General features: G+C 50.2%; 1 protein-coding gene across 1 annotated transcript; it reads right to left on the reverse strand.

Moving 5' to 3' along the window:
- Nucleotides 1-5,354: 5,354 nt before the first annotated feature.
- On the reverse strand, nucleotides 5,355-19,526 carry Etfb (electron transfer flavoprotein subunit beta). The gene is made up of 6 exons (XM_052164647.1): nucleotides 19,410-19,526; nucleotides 11,092-11,250; nucleotides 10,666-10,824; nucleotides 9,223-9,285; nucleotides 6,462-6,620; nucleotides 5,355-5,566 (listed from the first exon to the last, which is right to left on the reverse strand). Exons 1-6 carry the CDS (start codon nucleotides 19,464-19,466, stop codon nucleotides 5,396-5,398), a joined length of 768 nt encoding a protein of 255 aa, XP_052020607.1. The 5' UTR covers nucleotides 19,467-19,526; the 3' UTR covers nucleotides 5,355-5,395.
- Between the last annotated feature and the right edge of the window lie 126 nt (nucleotides 19,527-19,652).

Here is a 19,652-nt window from a genome sequence, read left to right on the forward strand (position 1 = left end):
AAGACTTCCTTCAGGCGCGTCTGTGAAATCAGAGCCCCTCCTGTGTACTCCCTACCTGGCTCAGTGTCTCTCTTCCCAGCCTTCTGGTATCCTCTCTGTAGCCTCTTATCCGACCCTGCCCTCTTCTCCAGATCCTTCTGTGACTCCTTATGGTCCTCAGAAGCAAGTCCCCAGTTGCTGTCTCTAGAAGCCATCTTCCCTGATACCTAGAACTCAGTTTCCATTGTCCAATGCCTGCTAAATTCAGCATCTCCCTCTGACCCATACTTTCCGGATCACCTATGCAAAGGCTGGGGAGGCTTCCCACTGTCTTCCCCCCTAGTACATCTATCAATCTCTGAATACTACCTAGATCTCTCTCCCCATTTTCTCCTCTTGGTACCCACTGCTCAGACCGTATCCTTTTCATCTGTCCCCTCCCCCACCCCCCACTTTCTGCAACCTCCTACTCTGCTTAAGCCCTGTCTCTGGCCAGCTGGCCCTTCCCTCCATGTCCCAGCTCTGCCTGGGTTCACAGCATCCTCTGCAGATATCCTTACCGGCCTCACCCACTTCTCTGCACCATGCCTTACCCTCCTGAACATGGCGCTCTTCTGATGCCAACTCGCCTCCCCAGCCTTTGCCAGCATGATTCTTTCCTTTACCTGGAATGCATTTTCCCTCTCCAATCTGGCCACCTCACAACTGGTCCTTCAGGTCTCACCTCATTAACAGCCATAATGATGACAACTTCAATTCGCCCAGGAACTATGCTAAATTCTACCAGCACACTAGTATCAGGCTGATTTCTTTTTCTAAGTGTCCTCTGAGTGGAATGTTTGGTCCTCACTTCACAGACCAAGGGGTGAGGATGCAGAAAAGCTGAATTTCCCGTGAGAGGTTGCAGAGCTAGCAGGAGGGGCTGGGCTTAGGTCACGGCTGGTCAGACTGCTTCAGTCCTTCAGGAAGTCTTCTTGTCACCCCCTTGCTGGGCTTTAGGCTTCTGCTCAGCTCCGAACCTCTGGGGCCTGAGTGCTGGTGGGCAGCATGGTCAGAATGCACTGAGAATGCTCCATATCTTATCATGTATATCGCTCAGAAGTGCTATGTCAGGAAACCTTTTGAGAAAATAATGTCTTGCTGGGCACAGTGACACACACCTTTGATCCCAGCACTTGGGAGGCAGAGGCAGGAGGACCTCTGAATTCAAGGCTATCCTAGTCTACATAGGGAGTTCCGGGACAATTAGGACAGTAGGGAGACTCTAAGAAAATACAAATAAATTAACAATAATATTATTCTAATTTATTCTTTGAGAATTTAACGTATTTTGATATCCTTCCTTGTCCCTTAAGATCTTCTAGATACTTCACAACTTCTCTACTCACTTGTCTTCATGTTCTTTCTCTCTCATAAAATAAAATAAAGTAAAATAAAATCAAGCACAGAGTCAATTTTTTATTGTTTGACTACACTTGGCCATGGGGCATGCCCTGGGGTGTGTGGTTGAAGTTCCCAGTGTTGCTCCATTGAAGAAAACTGATTTTCCCTCTTGGAGTAGTTATCAGGTTCAAATAGCTTCTTGACTAGGTATGGGACTTTGTGTCCATTTCCTATTGTCCCTGCTGGGCTTTCGTCTGGCTTGAGCTAGGACAGCTCTGTGCCTACGGATCACAGCCTCTTGTGAGTTCTTATGCGCATCAGTCCTGTTGCGTCTGGAAAATGCTGTTTCCTTGCAGGCATCCGCCACTCTGGTCCTCACAATCTTTGCATCCCTTCTTCTGAATAGATCACTGGGCTTTAAGGGGAGGGGTGTGTTATACATATCCCATTTGAATAAGTGGATACTGAAAACACACTTACACAGTGGAAGACAATTCAGCTGCTTGGAAAAACGAAGTCATGAAATTTGAAGGTAAAGGAATGGAGCTAGGAACAGTCATCCTGAGTGAGGTAACCCAGAAAGACAACCATCGCTCGCTTCCTGTCATAAGTGGATGCTAACTTTTAAGCTTTAGCTGTGTGCTTTCCACTTGACCTTTAAAACCCCCTGGGGAGCCGGTCTGGCAGCTGCCACTCCATCCAGCACTCGAGAGGCTGAAACAAGAGGACAGCCTGTTCAAAGTTCAAAGTTCAAAGCCTGCCTATTCTATAGTGAGTTCGAAGCCAGGATAGGCAATTTACACTCAGAGAGAGGGCTGGGTATGGCTTGGTCATACAGTGCTGGCCTAGCATGCTTGAAGGGCTGTGGGCGTGGCCCAGTGGCAGAGCTCATACCTAGAATCCCACAGTGAGGGGCTGGAGTGTGGCTCAGAAGTAGAACCCCTGCCTAGAATCCCCCAATGAACTGGGGGTGTGGCTCAGTGGTAGAGCCACTGCCTAGACTCTCCCATGGCTATTCCTAGCAAGTATAGGTCTCTGAGTTCAAGCCCCAGAACTAAACCTAAACAGAGAAGCCAATGGAACCAGCCTGATAACACACACCAGAAGTCCCAACACTTAGGAGGCCAAAGACAAGCCTGGGCTACGCAGCAAGCTTCAAGTCAGCCTGGGACAATACCAAAGCACTATCTCAGCCATAACAGTAATCTAAATAAAAATAAAGGATATAAGAGAAAGAGAAAAGAGAAAGCAGGGTCTCTATTCTACCCTTGGATTAAGTAAGTTCTGTGATAGTCATACATGGAACACTTAAAGGACGTGCCCAGTCCACCTTCTGTTCTCAGACTTGACGCAGTGCACTTATTATATGGAAAAACAATCCTTGAAACACAGCTGCTGTTTCTGTGCAGCTCCAGGAGTCCCTTGGGGAGGAATCATGGCCCTTGGCCTTCCAACTCCTAGCTTGGGTCCAGAGCCCCAGACTGCCAAAGGTTCTGCTGAATGCCTGTAACCTCAGCATTAACTAAGGTAAAAGGCTCTTGAGTCTGAAGCTAGCCTGGCTTATATAGGAAGACCCTGACTCCACAAAGGGGGTTGTCTGGGAATGGAGAGATGCCTCAGAGGTTAAGAGCACTTGCTGCTTTTTCAGAAGACCAGAGTTCAATTCCTAGCATCTACGTGATGGCTAATAAATATTTGTAACTTCAGTTGCAGGCGATTCAATGTTCTCTTCATGCTTGTATGTAGCACACACACACACACACACACACACACACACACACACACACACACACACCATATTCAGGTCCAACATACATATAAAGTTAAAGAATAAATAAGAAAAATTGAGACGGGATCTGTCTATGGCCCTGGCTGTACTAGAACTCACTCTGTAGACCAGGCTGGCCTCAGAATCAGAGCTCTGCCCGACTCTGTCTCCCCAGTGCTGGGATTAAAGCAGTGCACCATCACTATATCCACTAATAAATCTGTTTTTAAATGGAGTATTTGGCATAGATTAGTGTTGCTCTCAACTGGCCAGAGAAGCCGTTCTTCCATGAGTAGCAGTTAAAGCAAAGACTCATAATTGGCCAACATGCTTTGATTAAGTGACTTTTGAGTGCTCAGCCCTAAATGGGACATCGGTACCATTCCCCTCCCCCCTGAACATCACAAAACAAGAGGCAGAAAGAATGTCACAGCTGGAGAAGGAAGGACGTGCTGTGAAATGCTGTCTTCTGGACATGACAAGGTGATTGCACTCCAGAGCTCAATGGCTATGGTTATCTACACAGCAGCTAGCCAACAAAAATCAGTCCACATCACAGCAGGTAGGACTTGTGAGGATTAGTGGGTTACAATAATAATTTAAAAAATAATTAGAGGATATGAAGATAGGATGGGGTCATAATGGAGGGGTCAGGGTCTCTCTATGTCGTTCTGGCTGTTCTGAAACTTGATATGTAGACCAGGCTGGTATTGAACTCACAGAGATCTGCCTGCCTCTGCCTCTGGCTCCGAGGGCTGGGATAATGCCTGCACCATCATGCCTAAAAACTTCAAAAATCAGTCAACCAAACAATCAACCAATCAACCAACCAACCAACCAACCAACCAACCAACCAACCAACCAACCAATCAACCAACCAACCAACCAACCAACCAGAGCTACTCCAGAGTTGGAGAGAAGGCTCAGGCTGAGTGGTTACTTCGTGCTCTTGCTGGGGATGCTCTTCCCAGCACCTGTGGCTCACAAGCATTTAACTCTAGCTCCGGTGGATGCTTTGCCTCTGGTTTCTAGAGACACCTGTAGTCATGTGCACACAGTCTCCTACTACATCTACACATAGCTATCTTCTTAGAAAGAAAGAAAGAAAGAAAGAAAGAAAGAAAGAAAGAAAGAAAGAAAGAAAGAAAGAAAGAAAGAAAGAAAGAAAGAAAGAAAGAAAAAGAAAGAACACTTAGAGGAGGGCTCAGGCAGCTTGGCGGCTTCCACAAACAGAAGATGGCTGCGGCACAGGTCCACATTACAGATTTACGAGCAAACTAAGCCCAATGCTGTTTTAAGCCATGAAACATCGGGTGACTAGTCATGCCACAAAAGGCAACCTGCATTTGTAACTGTTGTCACTCTAATCCCACCTGATGAGCTGGAACTCTGACTCCAAGAACGTCTGCCTTAGAGTCAGAAACCAGCCAGAGGTGGGATTTGAACTCTAGGACTAGAGACATAGAACCCATTGCCTTAACTATGACCCTATGCTGTCCCCAGGTGCTCTGGTCAGCCAGGGCAGCTGGATAAGGGTGACTATGAGGCTCTAGTCTGTATACCTGACTGTAGGGTCCTGGACTGGTCATCTCATCAGAGAACGTTTTTTGTAAGCTTTTGTTTTTGCACTATGAGACCCACTTTGGCCTCAAATTCATGTCACTCCTGCTATCTCGGCTTCCCAAGCGTTAGGATTTTGGTCAAAAGCCATGATGGTTGACTCAGTTTGATTCTTCTCTTGCTGGGGTGGAATACAGGGTCTCGTCCGTGCTAGGCAAGTGCTTGGTCACTGAACGACATCCCCGGCCCATGAGTTTTTAATGTCTTGCTGGTCTACTCATCCCTGAGCAGACAAAAGTATCTAGCCTTACCCTTTTTTAGGTGCCGAGTCTCAGTAGGGATCAGCTTGGCAGGAGACATAGCAAACCCTCCGCAGCTCTGAGTCCTCCTCTCCCTGATATTCCTCCAGCACTCATCCGACTCCATCTTCCTGGGAGGGTTCTCCCAAAGGTCCGTGTGCCTCTCCACCCAGCCCTCCTTAATCTGTGCTGCAGTTGTTTCTACCAGCATCCATTCCTTTACTGTGAAGTCAGTGGCTAGGATGTGAGTCAAAGGCTTCCCAGCCTCACCCTACACAGGCCCTGTCACATGGGGGATTTAGATAGACATTTGACGAGTGAATCAAACAAGGACATCCATAGAATGAGGAAACAGAGGCAGTGGCTTGGAAAGGCACAGTTTTATTGCAGAGTATCAGGGAGGGTCTCAGATCCGCCCCACCTCCTTCAGCTTGGCCACCAGGTCTTCTGTGGTCTCTACCTTGACTCCTGCTAAGCGCTGAGGGGGCTCCTCCACGCTGATCACAGAGACCTTGGAGGTCAGGTCCACACCCAGGTCTCCAGCCTTGATCACTTCAATCTTCTTCTTCTTGGCTTTCTATACACAGAAATCAGTGACTCTAGGGGCTGCGAAGCCCTTGCCTGACCTGACCTCCTCCTGATGAGTGGTGCATGTTTAAAGCCATAGCTGTTGCCAGAATCCCTCAGGACCTCTCTGCTGGCCAGGAATGTGATTTCTCATAGCCAAACCTGATGCAGTCTATCCCTTGAGGCTAGGATGCCCCAGGAGGCTCTACTACAGCAGGCCTCCCTCAGTGATCCCCCCTAAGCTGCTCACAGAGCCCACGGTAAACAGATGTCCCCTTGGGATGCGGTGACTCCATAGGCTGCAGCTGAGCTGAGCTACTGAAGCCTCCACATTGGCTGACTTGACCCACTGAATCGTCCCACTGGCCAAGCTGATCTACTGAATCTTCCCCATTGGCTGGCTTGACCCACTGAACCCTCCTACTAGCCAACTTTCCATATTGGCCAAGGTGACCCAATAAACACATCGTCTTGGTCAAGCTGACGGAAAGAACTCATCCTGCTTGAGGTGAGAATTTGGGATCAACTTCCTGTTGACCAAGAGATCTGAGCTCCCTCCAAGATGGCCTAAATAATGACTTCCATGAACAAAAATGATCACGAGCTAAGACTAGATGAAGTCTTGCTATTTGCCCAGAATTATCCAGTGAACTCCCACTGGCTAAGAAAACAGGGAGAAACGCTTCTGCTGTCTGAGAGACTCCCCCAGGTGTGACCCTGATGGGCCCTCCTCTTCCTACACTAGCCACTGGTAGAGGTGAGCCTGGAAACCGCTAGGGAAGATGGCTAGGTGACCCTCTCCCTTTGACCTATGTCCTGTACCCTTGTCTTGTGTCATCCAGTCACTGGGGAGGCACCAAGTCCTCCCCACAGCAGGTCCCAGCGGCTCGCCACCAGCCACTCACCATGATGTTGGGCAGTGTGGCATAGCGAGGCTCGTTGAGCCTTAGGTCAGCAGTCACCACAGCGGGCAGCTTCAGGCGAAGGGTCTCCAGACCCCCGTCAATTTCCCGTTCCACTTTTACCTTGTCCCCCTCCAGTGTCACCTGAGAGGCGAATGTGCCCTGGAGGGGACAGCATCAGAGGAGAGTGAGTTCCAACAGGACTGAGCCGGCCCTGGGCTCCGCTGCTGAGCATATGTGCGGAGAAGGGGACTGAGGAGACTAGAGCGAGGGACCAGAGTCCTGTGATAGTGAAATCAGGGGCGACCACAGCACTGCAAACTCTGGAGGAGGAGGAGGAGCTCATTTCCCCTTCATTCAAATGTCGCACGGGACTAGAGAGGTGGCTCGGAGGGTAACGGATGCACTTGGCTGCTCCTGCAGCGGTCCTGCGTTTGGTTCCCAGCATCCGTGTGAGGTGACTCTCAAGTGCCCCGTGCTCCAGCTCCAGGGATCTGATTCCATTTCTGGCCCCTACAGAGGCCAGTACCCTTCCCACACCCACCCTCCCCATATACATAAATCTAAGAGCTAGAGAAATGGCTCAGGGAAATGGCACTTTCTACCTTCCAGAGGACCTGAGTTCAGTTTTCAGCAGCCACATAATGGCGCACACCCTTCTGTAAGTCAGCTCTAGGGGATCTGATGCCACTTTCTGGCTTCCAAGGTCACCCCCACACATGCACATAAACACACGCATACGTGTAAATTAAAAAAAAAACTTTAGCTAAGAGATAGTGGGAGAAAGGCTAGAACACACTAGACATGTCACTTCCCCGAGTCTGCTTTGTGTTTTACTGTTTCAGCCTGTGGTCACCTTTGCTACTTTAACACTAGCTACATTTATCATTTTACTTGCATGGTGTGTGTGTGTGTGTGTCTGTGTGTGTGTGTTTACATGTGAATACAGTGCGCACAGTGGCACAGAACAGGGTATTGGACCCCTTGGCACTGGAGTCCCAGGTAGTGAGCTGCCGATATGGATACTGGGAACCATGTTCCGGCCTCCCTAACTGGCAAGCCATCTTTCCAGCCTTCAATGTCAGTTAAAGAACCCTGAACCAAGTTTTCAGTTCCATTGTAGAGTCGTGAACTTGAAGACCGGCGATGCGGTTCAGTTTGTACAGCGCTTGCCTGGTATGCGCAAAGCTTTGGGCTCCATCCCCGGCACCACATAAACCAGGCCTAGGGAGCATGCCTGTCACCCAGCATGCAAGGGGTAGAGGGGGGAGGAGGAGGGGTTGACAGTCATCTCAGGGAGCGAGCTCAGGTGGCCGGCCTTGGTAGCAAGTGCCTTTACCTGCTGAGCCATCCCACCACATTCTAATTAGTTTAAATTTAAACATCTCAGGTGCATTATCATGACTCCAGTGATGGTTTCATGGGTTGTACTGGCTGGTTCTGTGTGTCAACTTGACACAGGCTGGAGTTAACACAGAGAAAGGAGCTTCAGTTGGGGAAGTACCTCTATGAGATCCAACTGTAGGGCATTTTCTCAATTAATGATCAAGTGGGGAGGGCCCCTTGTGGGTGGTGCCATCTCTGGGATGGTATTCTTGAGTTCTATAAGAGAGCAGGCTGAGCAAGCCAGGGGAAGCAAGCCAGTAAGGAACATCCTTCTATGGCCTCTGCATCAGCTCCTGCTTCCTGACCTGCTTGAGTTCCAGTCCTGACTTCCTTTGGTGATGAACAGCAATGTGGAAGTGTAAGCTCAATAAACCCTTTCCTCCCAAACTTGCTTCTTGGTCATGATGTTGTACAGGAATAGAAACCCTGACTAAGACATGGGTCAACCCTGTGTCACAATGTGTCAGGCTGTGAGCTTTGTGTGTCTGTGTACATGTGTGAGCACATACAATGTGTCAGGCTGTGAGCCTTGTGTGTCTGTGTACATGTGTGAGCACATACAATGTGTCAGGCTGTAAGCCTTGTGTGTCTGTGTACATGTGTGAGCACATACAATGTGTCAGGCTGTGAGCCTTGTGTGTCTGTGTACATGTGTGAGCACAATGTGTCAGGCTGTGAGCTTTGTGTGTCTGTGTACATGTGTGAGCACATACAATGTGTCAGGCTGTGAGCCTTGTGTGTCTGTGTACATGTGTGAACACATACAATGTGTCAGGCTGTGAGCTTTGTGTGTCTGTGTACATGTGTGAGCACATACAGGTGCGCATGGAATCTGTTGGACAACAGCTGCTGTTTTCCTCATTCGTGCTCTATCTTATTTTTAAATTGTATGCTTGTTTATTTATTTAGTGTGTGTGTGTGTGTGTATGTGTGTGTGTGTGTGTGTGTGTGTGTACAACTTGGGGAACCCCCACCATGTGGGTCCAGGGCTCAAACTCAGATCATCAGGTTTGGTGGCAAGCCCCTTTACCCACTGAGCCAGCTTGCCAGCCTTCCACTTTACGTTTTGAGACAAGGTCTCTCATTGCAAATCAGACACTTGAAGTGTGCATAGCTTCCTGTAGGTTCCTAATTTCTCAGTAAGGCTGTTACAAAAACCTTGATAGTCTAGTAACTGGCAAACGTTTAAGTCTCTTCAGAACAACGTTTCATCCAGTATGGGCAAGACAGGTCCCTTTGAGCAGAGACCTGAAACACAGCCTTGAGGAAGCCAGCGTGGGGAAAGAGCACCCCCAGAAGTGAAGAGAACAGGTGCAAAGGCCCCAGGGAGGAGCTGAGCTTGGAGGACGAGGGCAGGTGCTCCTTACCCCAGCCTCACCTGCGGCCAGTCCAGAAGTCCAGCTGTCATCTGACCTGTCTGGTTGCAGTCATCGTCGATAGCCTAGCAGGGAGAGAGAGAGAGGACTCTGTGATGGGGCTGAGCTTGCGCGAGCTCATTTAGACTTCTTATCAAAGACGGTTCTCAGCAGGCGAGGCAGGAAATACTTGAGGCTTTCCAAGCTGTCCAGGCAGGTCCATGGCACTCAAGCTACAGGTAATATGTAAATGCACGTGTATGGCTGCACCAATAAAACTTCACTGGCAAAGCAGATGCTGCCTGGAGCTATAGATTGCTGATTCCGGGTCTAGAATGATTTGCTCCCTGGGACCAAGACAATAAGCAGTCACGTGTGCAGGACTGTGGAGCAGCCTGGCATCCCTGTTGACCTCTGTATAGTCATTCATTCACCTAACTTCCATGGTGGCCAGGACGCGTGCCAGCCTCAGCAGAAACCTAGAGGAACAAGGGCAAAGCCAGAACGAGCATTCTATCCACTCCCCCTCCTCACTCCACTGTCTGGTTCCGGGATGGGCTCAGGACTCAAGCTGGAAACACGAGGAGGAGGCCCTGGCATCCCTGGAGCTGCTGAATGCCAGGCTGCCGACATCTGGTACCAGGGATACCTGGACCCCAACCCGACCCGGACCTGTTTTAGTTGGTTTGTTCTTGGGATCAGCACTTGGCCTCAGTTTAGAGAATTCTCCTGTGACTCTCTGGCTACTGGTAATGTGTCCCATTAACTGATCTTACAGTGCTGGCAGGATTCCCATGACCACACCCTCTCGCAGGGCAGGCCTGGTTTCCTGGGGCCCCTCCCCCATTCCTAAGACCCCAGCCATCTCATTAGCCTCCTGTGCCCGGCCTCCACGGCCTCCACGTCCCAGTGATCTCCTGCTTTCTTAGCACTCTTCCTCTTTCTCCTTTCTGGCTGTGACTCTTCCCACACCCCCTTCTTCTGCCATCGTCCTGTGATACCACAAAGCTTATCTTCGTGAGAAGGCAGCTCCCACAGGAAGGTGAGTGTCCCTGGGTCTCCAATGGGGACAGGTGAGCCAACCGGCAGCAAGACAGCCTCAGTGAGCCCCAAAGCGGCCCAGTCATCAACTTGGCCCACCTTCTCCAAACTCCAATCCTGGCCCCTCTCCTGCTCACAGACCTGCCATGGCTCCCTACCGCCCTACAACAAACACTCTCACTCAACAACCTCTCCCTGATGTCTCTGCCCTTCAGACACACAGGCACGTTCTTTGGTTGTCCCCAGTCTGACCCCCCCCCCCCACACACACACACACAGTTACCAAGCCAGACTCGGTAAGGTCAGTGGAGACGGCAGGGTCCTGTGCTACTTGACCTGGGTTGTGTAAACTGCTGGGCCTGAGCCTGTTGCAGTGTGGTCTCACACCCACCCTAAGCAGGTAACAGAAGGCCTGGCACACCAACCTGCTTGCCCAGGAACAAAAGGTTCACTTTCTCCTTTTCAGCCAGCTTGGCCAGGACCCGGGCCACCTGCAGGGGGCCTAAGCTTTCTGCCTCTGCCCCTGGCACCTCCACGTGGATGCCTCTGTCAGCGCCCATGGCCAGAGCAGTTCGGATGGTCTCCTGCAGAGGGCAGAGCAGTTAACTAGACATTATGCTAGTGACGCAGGCCCAGGCCCCAGTCCTCCTCCCTCAGACCCGGGATACAGGCTGCAGCCTTCCTCTCACAAACTGAGGAGGAAGGTTCAGGCTCAGCCTCCTCCCTCAGACTGAGGGATGTTCAAACTCCTCCCTCAGACTTAAGGGTCCAGACAGCCTCCTCCCACAGACTCATGTGTCCACACAGCCTTTTCCCTCAGACTCTTCACTCCACTGAGGGTCCCTAAGCACCTGGCACTGCGAGGGACCACAGCTGACAGCGATGACCTCCTTCACTAGCTTCTTCTCCTTTAGCCGCACAGCCTCTTCCACTGCAATCTCACAGAAGGGGTTCATGGAGTGTTTCACACCATCCGTGACCACTCCAGTCTTGTCAGGCTTTACCCGAATCTGTGTGGTAGACAGGGAACGCAGAGGATCAGAGAGGGCGTTAAGGCCATGGCCTTAGTACTGACCCTTGCACAGCTTGGTCAGCAGGGATCCGCAGAGGGCCAAGACCTTCTTGAATAGGGTCATGGGTTCTAGAACTCACACGGGATGCCAGACCACCCTCTCATTTCTCATTCAGATTTTACTAAGCAGCAGGGACATTTGACATAGTTGTCTGGACGCTGTGTCTACTCTTGGCGTGTGTGTGTGTGTGTGTGTGTGTGTGTGTGTGTATGGGAGAAAGTTGTTATGCTTCAGTCACAGTGACGAATACCTACCAGGACACCTCCGAGTGCATTAGAAGCGTCCGGCAGCCAAGTGTGGTCGCACACTCCAGCACCCACCACTAGAGTGGCTGAGGCAGGAAGTTCAGCAGCTTGATGGCTGGCCACGTAGTGAGATCAGCTCAAAACAAACAGTCATGCCTAGTTTCCTGGGCCTGAACTCCGGATGGGGGCAGAGTGCTCCCTCTGGAGGCCCAGGGGAGAACTGGTGGGTTACATTTGTGTGTTCTGTAGACTTGCTGCTCTTCCAGAGGACTGGAGTTCCACAATTGCCTGGACCCCCGACTCCAGGGGATCTGACGCCCTCTTCTGGTCTCCACATGTACTGTCCGCATATGGACACAGACACATGTCATTAAAAATACATTAAATATTACAGCTGTGTGCTTGCGTGTGCCTTCACGTGCCACGGTATGCCATGGAGACTGGCGGGCAACTCCACTTCCTTCACCCCTAACGCTAGGATTTCAGGTGTGTCATTAGTTGCACCTTGCTCCCAATGCTCTGAAGAAGTACACGGAGATGATACTGTCACCCCCCCCACACACACACACATGGATGAAGGGGCGCCATGTATGTCCCCTGCTCTGAGTACTGTACTTATCGTCGTGAGTTATTCTAGCCTCAGAGACCAGCTCTCAGCATCTCCCATGCCACAGGAGGAAGCAGGCCTCGAGCTGCACTGCCTGGCTGAAGGTGGTATCGTCCGGGAGCCCCTGAGGCACCTTCCTGATGATTTCTAGGAGTTTCTGGAGCTCTGAGGAAAGGTCACAGGGGCCTGAGAAAGCTGTTAGGGAAGAGTTCAATGGGATGGCGGCCTGTAGGCTAAGATCTGAACAAGGACTGAGGCTGACCAGGGAGAGTGTGAGGAACGGTATTCCAGGGAGGTCTGTAGTGGGTGCGAAGACCATGAGGGAGAGAGGGGCTGGGAGGGAAGGCAGAGTCAGAGGAAGCCAGCGTGGACAGGGCAGAGCAGGGTGGCTTCACGGCAGAGGCCAGCAGTACTGAACTATGGCGACAGGCGCCAATGGCCTTCCAAAGGCATGAGAGCCAGGGAGGGGCTCTACCTCTGAGCCAGGGCTCCCAGCTTCTCATTGGGGATTCTAGCAGAAGCTTTGCTCTGAGGCATAGCCCAGCTCCTCACCTGTGGAGTTTAGGCAGACATTCTACCAGTTAGCTACCCTGCAGTACCTCTTTTTACTCTGTGACAGGAACTTATAAATTTGCCCCTACTGGCCTTGAACTTGCTGTGGCCCGGGCTAGCCTTCGAGTTATGATTGTCATGAGGCTATGGTTTTGAACTATTCTGCATATCACTAGCTGTTCAGCAGACACTTGTGAACAAGCTAGTGAGAACTGCCTTACAAGGGCACAAGTAAGGCCCCAGGGCACCTGCCCACGCCCTTAGACCCGGCAGCACGTGGAAAATAAAAACAAAAAAAAATTGCCTTAAAAAATAAAATACTGCCTTGAAAAAACAAAAACAAAATCTCAAAATAAAATAAAATAAAATAAAATAAAATAAAATAAAATAAAATTCAAGAAGAGGTACTTGGTAGAGCACCTTCCTGGCACACATGAAGCTCTGGGTTCTACTCCCAGCATCAGGTAAATCAAGCATGGTGATATGGGCCTGTAATCCCAGAAGTTAAAGGTCATCCTAGGCTACATAATAAATCTTAGTCCGACTTGGGCTATCAAACCCTACTTACTGTAAGGCAAACAGAAAAGCCTTATATGAATTTCCTCTTTAACCCAGGGAGGAAAGTCCCTCTGCAGAAAGTCCTGTGCTGGTGGGTGGTGGGAGACCCTGGGCTGACCTTGACTGTGTCTTCTACCCTAGGGAAAGCGGCCAAAGGACCTGCTAACTCGCCTGCTCAGTGAGACCAATGTTTCCGGCTGCTTCGGGGATTACATCAGAAAGCAGTGGTTGGCACATCTGCAGTGGTGTTTGTGTGTGTGTGTGTATGTGTGTGTGTGTCAGAACTGACGTTTCAGTCCAGCACACCAGCAAGCACCCCACCACTGAGTGGCATCCCCAGCCGTCTCTTGCTTCCATTTCAGATACGGGGCAGAGCTCCATTCCGCATCGTAAGCGTTGTCCATGCAGGGAGCTCTGCCCCAAGGTCTAATTCACATTAACAGGCCTGGAGTCTTGTGGGCTGTCCGGTAAGCCAGGGAAACCTGGTCACTGCTAATGCCACGCTGGGGCAACTGAGAGGCCAAGTGCCACCATCACCCAGGGAGGTAGGACAGAGGGAGGGGGTCTAACGTAAGACTGTCTTGGAAGCAGGAGGCTCTGTGGAGTTAGCGAGTCTATGGCCTCTACTTCCAGGAGGGGGTTTTGGTTTTTGAAGAAAACTCCTGAAAATAAGCTGTGTCTGAAGATTTTGACTAAAATAGCAGAACTGTAAAGAGACTGCAATGTTTTAGGGCCAGAGACTAATTACCTTATCTTGGGCTAGTTCTAGTCTAGTCTTGATGCTCCTTTGTGTCTGAACTAACATCTGCAACTAACAGATAAAAGCATTTAGAATCTATTAACTTAGCAGACCGTTAACCTCCATTAATCCGAAGGCTAAGAATGCCTCCACGTAGCATCCTGGGCCCCAAGAAAGGCTTCGTTCATCTCCATGCACCTGCCTCTCCGGTGTAGCCAGAGTAAACTATCTCTTACTCCCACTAAGAGAAGCAACCCACGCCTGTTGGTTCACTGAAGTACATCACCAGCAATGCGCTCCCGTTTCATTTAGTTCAGTATGGCGTTGGATTCACTATAGCTCAGGATGGGCTTGAACTTTTAGTGTTCATGAGGAGGCTTCCTGGGTAGATGGGATTACGGTGAGAGGGGGTTTCTATTAGTAGAGTGTATGGGTGCACACCTATAATCCCAGTATTTGGAAGTCAGAGGCAGGAGAATTAGTTCAAGGCCAGTTTAGGACATCTAAAACTCTGTCTCCAACAAAACAAAACAAAACAAAACAAAACATAAAGGAAACAGGCCCAGTGGATAAAGGTGCCCGTTGCCGAGCCTGATACCCGCCAGGATCTACATGGTAAAAGAAGGACTGATTCCTTCATGTTGTCCTCTGACCATGGCCTGTGGGTACACACCTGTATGCTTGCTTATGCATGTACACACACACACACACACACACACACACACACACACACACGTCTTTTTAAGAGAGGGCTTTTAAGTGCAGTTTCCTGGACCCTTGACACAGTGCACAGACACCCGTTTGGGTCTGTGCCATACTCTGAACAGAGCTTGAGGGGAAAGGGCACCTGTAGGGCACAGAACAAGCAGGGCAGCAAGGCCTGATGGGAGATCACACACTGGCAGCACCGCTGACAGCCTGGCTACCGTGGGTCAGAGCACCGAGCAAATACAGAAGGTCTTCTGGGGCAACCTAGGGTCTGAGGCTGGGGGGTGAAAGCGAGGGTAATGAAGGAAAGGTGTGGGAGCCAGTGTTTCCTTAAGCACTAAAGGGGTGCGGCGGCGGCCACTCCACAGGTGGACGCATGCTTTCTGGGCCTCAGATTGTCCTCCAGCCTTTCCTGGTTAACTCAGAGGGCCAAGCCTCGTGGAAAATGTGCTCCTGGCCAGAAACAAGCACCTCCCTGAGTTGCCAAATACCTATTGATACTTTCTCTCTCCCAGTCTGCGCAAGCCCCGGTTATATTCTGAGGAAGTTGCTAAAGAGACTTCCATCCCTCACCACCCAAATCGTTAAGGGCACTCACTGCAGCCCAGGCACGGCTCCAAGGATTCAGTTGGCCTAACTCCAACTGTGGTGGCCCTTGCCAGTAGCCTATGCTGACGAGGCAGAGGTAGAAGGATGAGGAGTTCCAAATCACTCTGGGTTAGACTTTTGAGACTCTGAGATGGTTCAGCAGATAAGGGTGTTTGCTGCCAAGCCAGATAACCTGAATTTTTATCTCTGAGACCCACACAGCGGAGGAAGAGAGCCCACTCACTCCCTTGAGTTGGCGTCTGGTCTCCACAGTAGTGCTGTGGCATGCGCATGACCAATCTCAAATAAATAAATAAATAAACAAATAAATAAAAATTTAGGGGGCTGGAGAGATGGCTCAGTGGTTAAGAGCACTGACTCCTCTTCCAGAGGTCCTGAGTTCAAATCCCAGCAACCACACAGTGGCTCACAACCATCCATAATGAGATCTGACACTCTCTTCTGGAGTGTCTGAAGACAGCTACAGTGTACTTATAATAATAAATAAATCTTTAAAAATTTTTATTAACCCTCATAAAGTAGCTACTACCATAAGCACTACTGTCAAGAGGGAGAGAATGAGGCTGCACTTGCAACGAACCAGGGTTCAGTCCCCAGCATTCCCATTGTGGCTCACAACCATCTGTAACTTCGGTTCCAGGAGATCCGACGCCCCCCTCTGGCCTCCTAGAGCAGTGCACACAAATCCTGCACATAACATGTTTACAGGCAAACGTTCATACAAATAAAACAAAAATAATCTTAAGGGCCATTCTGTCAGTGGGATGAACCATTCTGATGGTGTCCCTGCAGCCTGAGACTGTCTCCCCCCAGAAGATCTCAACTTCCAGAAGGGCAATTTTAGAAGTGATACTGGTCACATGGTCGGAGAGTGGGGGCGGGAGGGGAGGGCCTCTGAGCACCGTGATTTCCAGCAAAGGATCACGGAAGGCCTCAGAAAAGGTGATCTGAGAACAAACACCACGAGGGACTGGGTGATACCAGGACCACTGAGGTGAGCGAGAACCGGCTCAGTCTGTGAGGAGCTGCCAGTCTGGAAATCGAGGTGCAGGTAGCACACTGGGGGAAACAAGAAGATCACCATATACTATGGAAAGGGCTTACAGGACAGGATGGGGGGAGGCCCTCAGAGAGAGGAGATTCATTCAGTGTTGGTGTAGTCAATGGGTCACAATCATCAAGACGGGAAAAAGATGCTGGAGAGTATAGCACAAAGGACATCAAAGCAAAGGAATCAGCGGGCACTGAGTACAGGCTGGAGACTAGGAAGCGGAAATGAAGGTCCCAGGAGGGACGGAGATGGCTGCCATGAATAACCAATGGTTCCCCAAAGCCGGCCTGGGGAGGTGGGACTTTGTATGGGGGGGAGGAGCCAAGGCAAGGTGCCCTGGGTGTAGGAAGTCCCCAAGGCTGGATGAGAGAGTGCTGGACGGGAGAGCCCAAGGTCTCAGGGGGAGGCTGGAGCTAGGTCAGAGGTGAGACAGGGGTTAATGGGATAGGGCCTGGGGTCGGAAAGGAAACAGTGCTGTATAAGGTTTGGGGCTGAGAACTGACAGACCAGGGGTTCTGACATTGGGTGTTAGGAGAAAAGATGGTACCTAAGTCTAGTCCAAGTAACCAGGAGATCAAAAGATGGTATCAAGAGTCAGGCTAGCGAGGTCTGACTGACTCACCGCCTTTCTTCAACAGGGTATCATCAGACACTGGATGTGAAGTAGGAAGCCCTGCACGGTGTGGGAGGGAAGTGTCATGACCCCAAGGAACTTAGGGGGCACCACGCTGCGTTCACCTGTAAGCTCTCAGTTCATACTGGAACACAGCCTAGATGACCACAGGCCAGGCTTTGCCCCAGGAGGTGCTGGGAGCTGATTCAAGGCGGTGAGGGTGTTGGGTGTGGTGCTGCAGGCCCAGCATCAAAGCCGGTCGAGAGGTTGAGGATAGAGAATCTGAGGCCAACCTGGGCACTTCAGCACCTCAGAATAAGACGTAAAGACCAAGGGGTGATAGCACACACTTGTAATCCCATCCCTCAGGATGTGGAGGCAGGAGGATCAGGAGTTCAAGGCCATCCTCGACCTCATAGTGAGTTCCAGGCCACCCTGGACTAAGTAAGAGTGTCTCTAGGGCCTGGGGAGATAGCTCAGTAGTTAAGAACACTTGGTGATCTTTTAGAGGACCCAGATTCAGTACCCAACATACCGATCAGGCAGCTCACGATCACCTATGACTGTGACTTTGGGGCTCTGATGCTCCAATCCAACTTTCAGGGCCACCTATACTTCTATGCACGTATCCACACACATAGGCCTAATTAGAGGATGAAATTGGGGACTGGGGAGATGGCTCGGTGGGTAAGAGCACTACCAGAGGAGCTGTGCTATGGACATGGTAGCTCACAACTGTCTGTAAACTCCAGCTCCAGGGTATTCGACCTTCATACATGCATGTATGCAAGCAAGCAAAACACCAATGCACATAAAATAAAAATAAATAATAAGTCACTTGAGAAATTTAAATTAAATTAAAATACCTTGTCTATAACAACAACAACAATAATAAATAATTTTAAAAATAAAATGGAAAAAGACTGGAACTATAACTCAGTGTACTCACCTGGCCTAGTATTTGGAAGGTCATGGGTTTAATTTCCACCAACACACACACACACACACAAATAAATAAACAAATAAATAAATGGTGGTTGAGTTTCCCAGGAACCCACAGGTATCTCAATAAGCCTGGAAGCAGCATCTCTGTCACAGGCTGTTCGAAGCAACCTCAAGCCAACCTGTTTTCTCTCTAGCAAACAGACAGAAAGCCAGACTTGCCCAGACTCCTGACTCTTGCTGCTTACCCAGCTGGAGGGCCGGGGGCAGGCATCTGGCAAATAACAGGGCCTCCACGGGCCTGGGTTTCCTCATCCACCCCGTTCAATTATGAGTATAGAAGACATACAAAAGATCGATCTCTGTAGAGGAACTGTGTCTGCTGGTGCTTTGTACCCACTTCCATGTCTGCTGTCTGGGCCATGGACTTTAAGTCTGAGTCTGTCTCCTGTATTCTGCCTGTCTCATTCCTCAATCAGGGTGCGTGGATGGTGGTATTAAAATAAATGTTATAGCCGCTGGGCAGCAGTGGTGGCGCATGCCTTTAATCCCAGCACTTTGGGAGGCAGAGGTGGGCGGATTTCTGAGTTGGAGGCCAGCCTGGTCTACAGAGTGAGTTCCAGGACAGCCAGGGCTACACAGAGAAACCCTGTCTCGAAAAACCAAAAATAAATAAATACATAAATACATTAATAAATAAATAAAATGTTATAGCCAGTTTTTACCTATCTCAGAGGTCTCTTGGGTGCATCCTCTCTATGCTAGGAAATTTGAAGGACACAGAGGGGGACGACGGAGACAGATAAACATGAATTGCCACCATCTTTTTCAGTTTAGGTTAGGACACGCATTGAGAACTGGCTTGGGAACACAGTCTGATTCAATGTTGGCTGTAGCAGCTTCTCTCTGAGGAGTCAAACCACTCATGGACCAGGAAATGCCGGGCACTTGCCATCTTGGTCAAGCTGGCTCCTTTGAACTTGCTTCTCCAGCAAACACAGGTCTCCTTCCCTTCCCCCCCCCCCCAAAAAAAAATGTCCTCAAGTATCCCATGGCGATTTGGGTGAGGCACTTTTGTGAAACCAGATGGCTCCCCATATGTAGGGCAGCCTGGAAGGTAATGAGTGAGGAAATCGCAGGCCCCACATAGAAGTCTCTATTCTGCTTCTCTCTTGCTAAGTGACATCTTTGTGCCTCCGTTTCTCCACGTGTTAAATAGAGACTATGACTCCTCCAGCCCACAGTTATCAAGGGACTGAGAGAGATGGAAAGAGGGTCGTGACCTCAGAGGGATCTGATTGTCAAAAACTCACAGCCCTTGATTTTTGCTCCAAGTATGACTGACGTCAGGTCAAAGGGCAATAGAAATTGACTTTTGAAAGGCTCTCTTATGTGGGGTACGCTCCTGATCTTGGAAGTGCATAGCTGCGGTTTCAGGGTGCTGGGACCTAGTGGGGGTGGGGAAAAGTCACCTTCACAGCGAAGTCGATGACCCTCTTGACAGCCACGAGCGCGCGCAGCTCCGCCATCTTCCCGCAGCAGGCACTGGCCAGGTCGGGTTGCGCCTAATCCAGACATCCGCACACTCCGCCCCATATCTGTCTCTGCGCCTGCGCTTCTCAACACCGACCAATCAACAGCCGCACAACTCAGAGAAAGCCAATGGGAAGCGGAATTCAGGGAGAGAGGTGGGATCCAGGGCGGGCGGCTGGGTG

This window comes from Apodemus sylvaticus, chromosome 1, assembly GCF_947179515.1.
Source record: "Apodemus sylvaticus chromosome 1, mApoSyl1.1, whole genome shotgun sequence".
Classification (NCBI taxonomy): domain Eukaryota; kingdom Metazoa; phylum Chordata; class Mammalia; order Rodentia; family Muridae; genus Apodemus; species Apodemus sylvaticus.

What these genes read in the sequence shown, in the direction of transcription:
- Etfb (XM_052164647.1), bottom strand. Translation starts at nt 19,466, where the DNA reads ATGGCGGAGCTGCGCGCGCTCGTGGCTGTCAAGAGGGTCATCGACTTC. An exon ending in TCATCGACTTCGCTGTGAAG is followed by an intron (nt 11,251 to 19,409) that starts GTGACTTTTCCC and finishes TCTACCACACAG; the next exon opens with ATTCGGGTAAAGCCTGACAA. An exon ending in CCACACTGCCCAACATCATG is followed by an intron (nt 5,567 to 6,461) that starts GTGAGTGGCTGG and finishes TTCTGTGTATAG; the next exon opens with AAAGCCAAGAAGAAGAAGAT.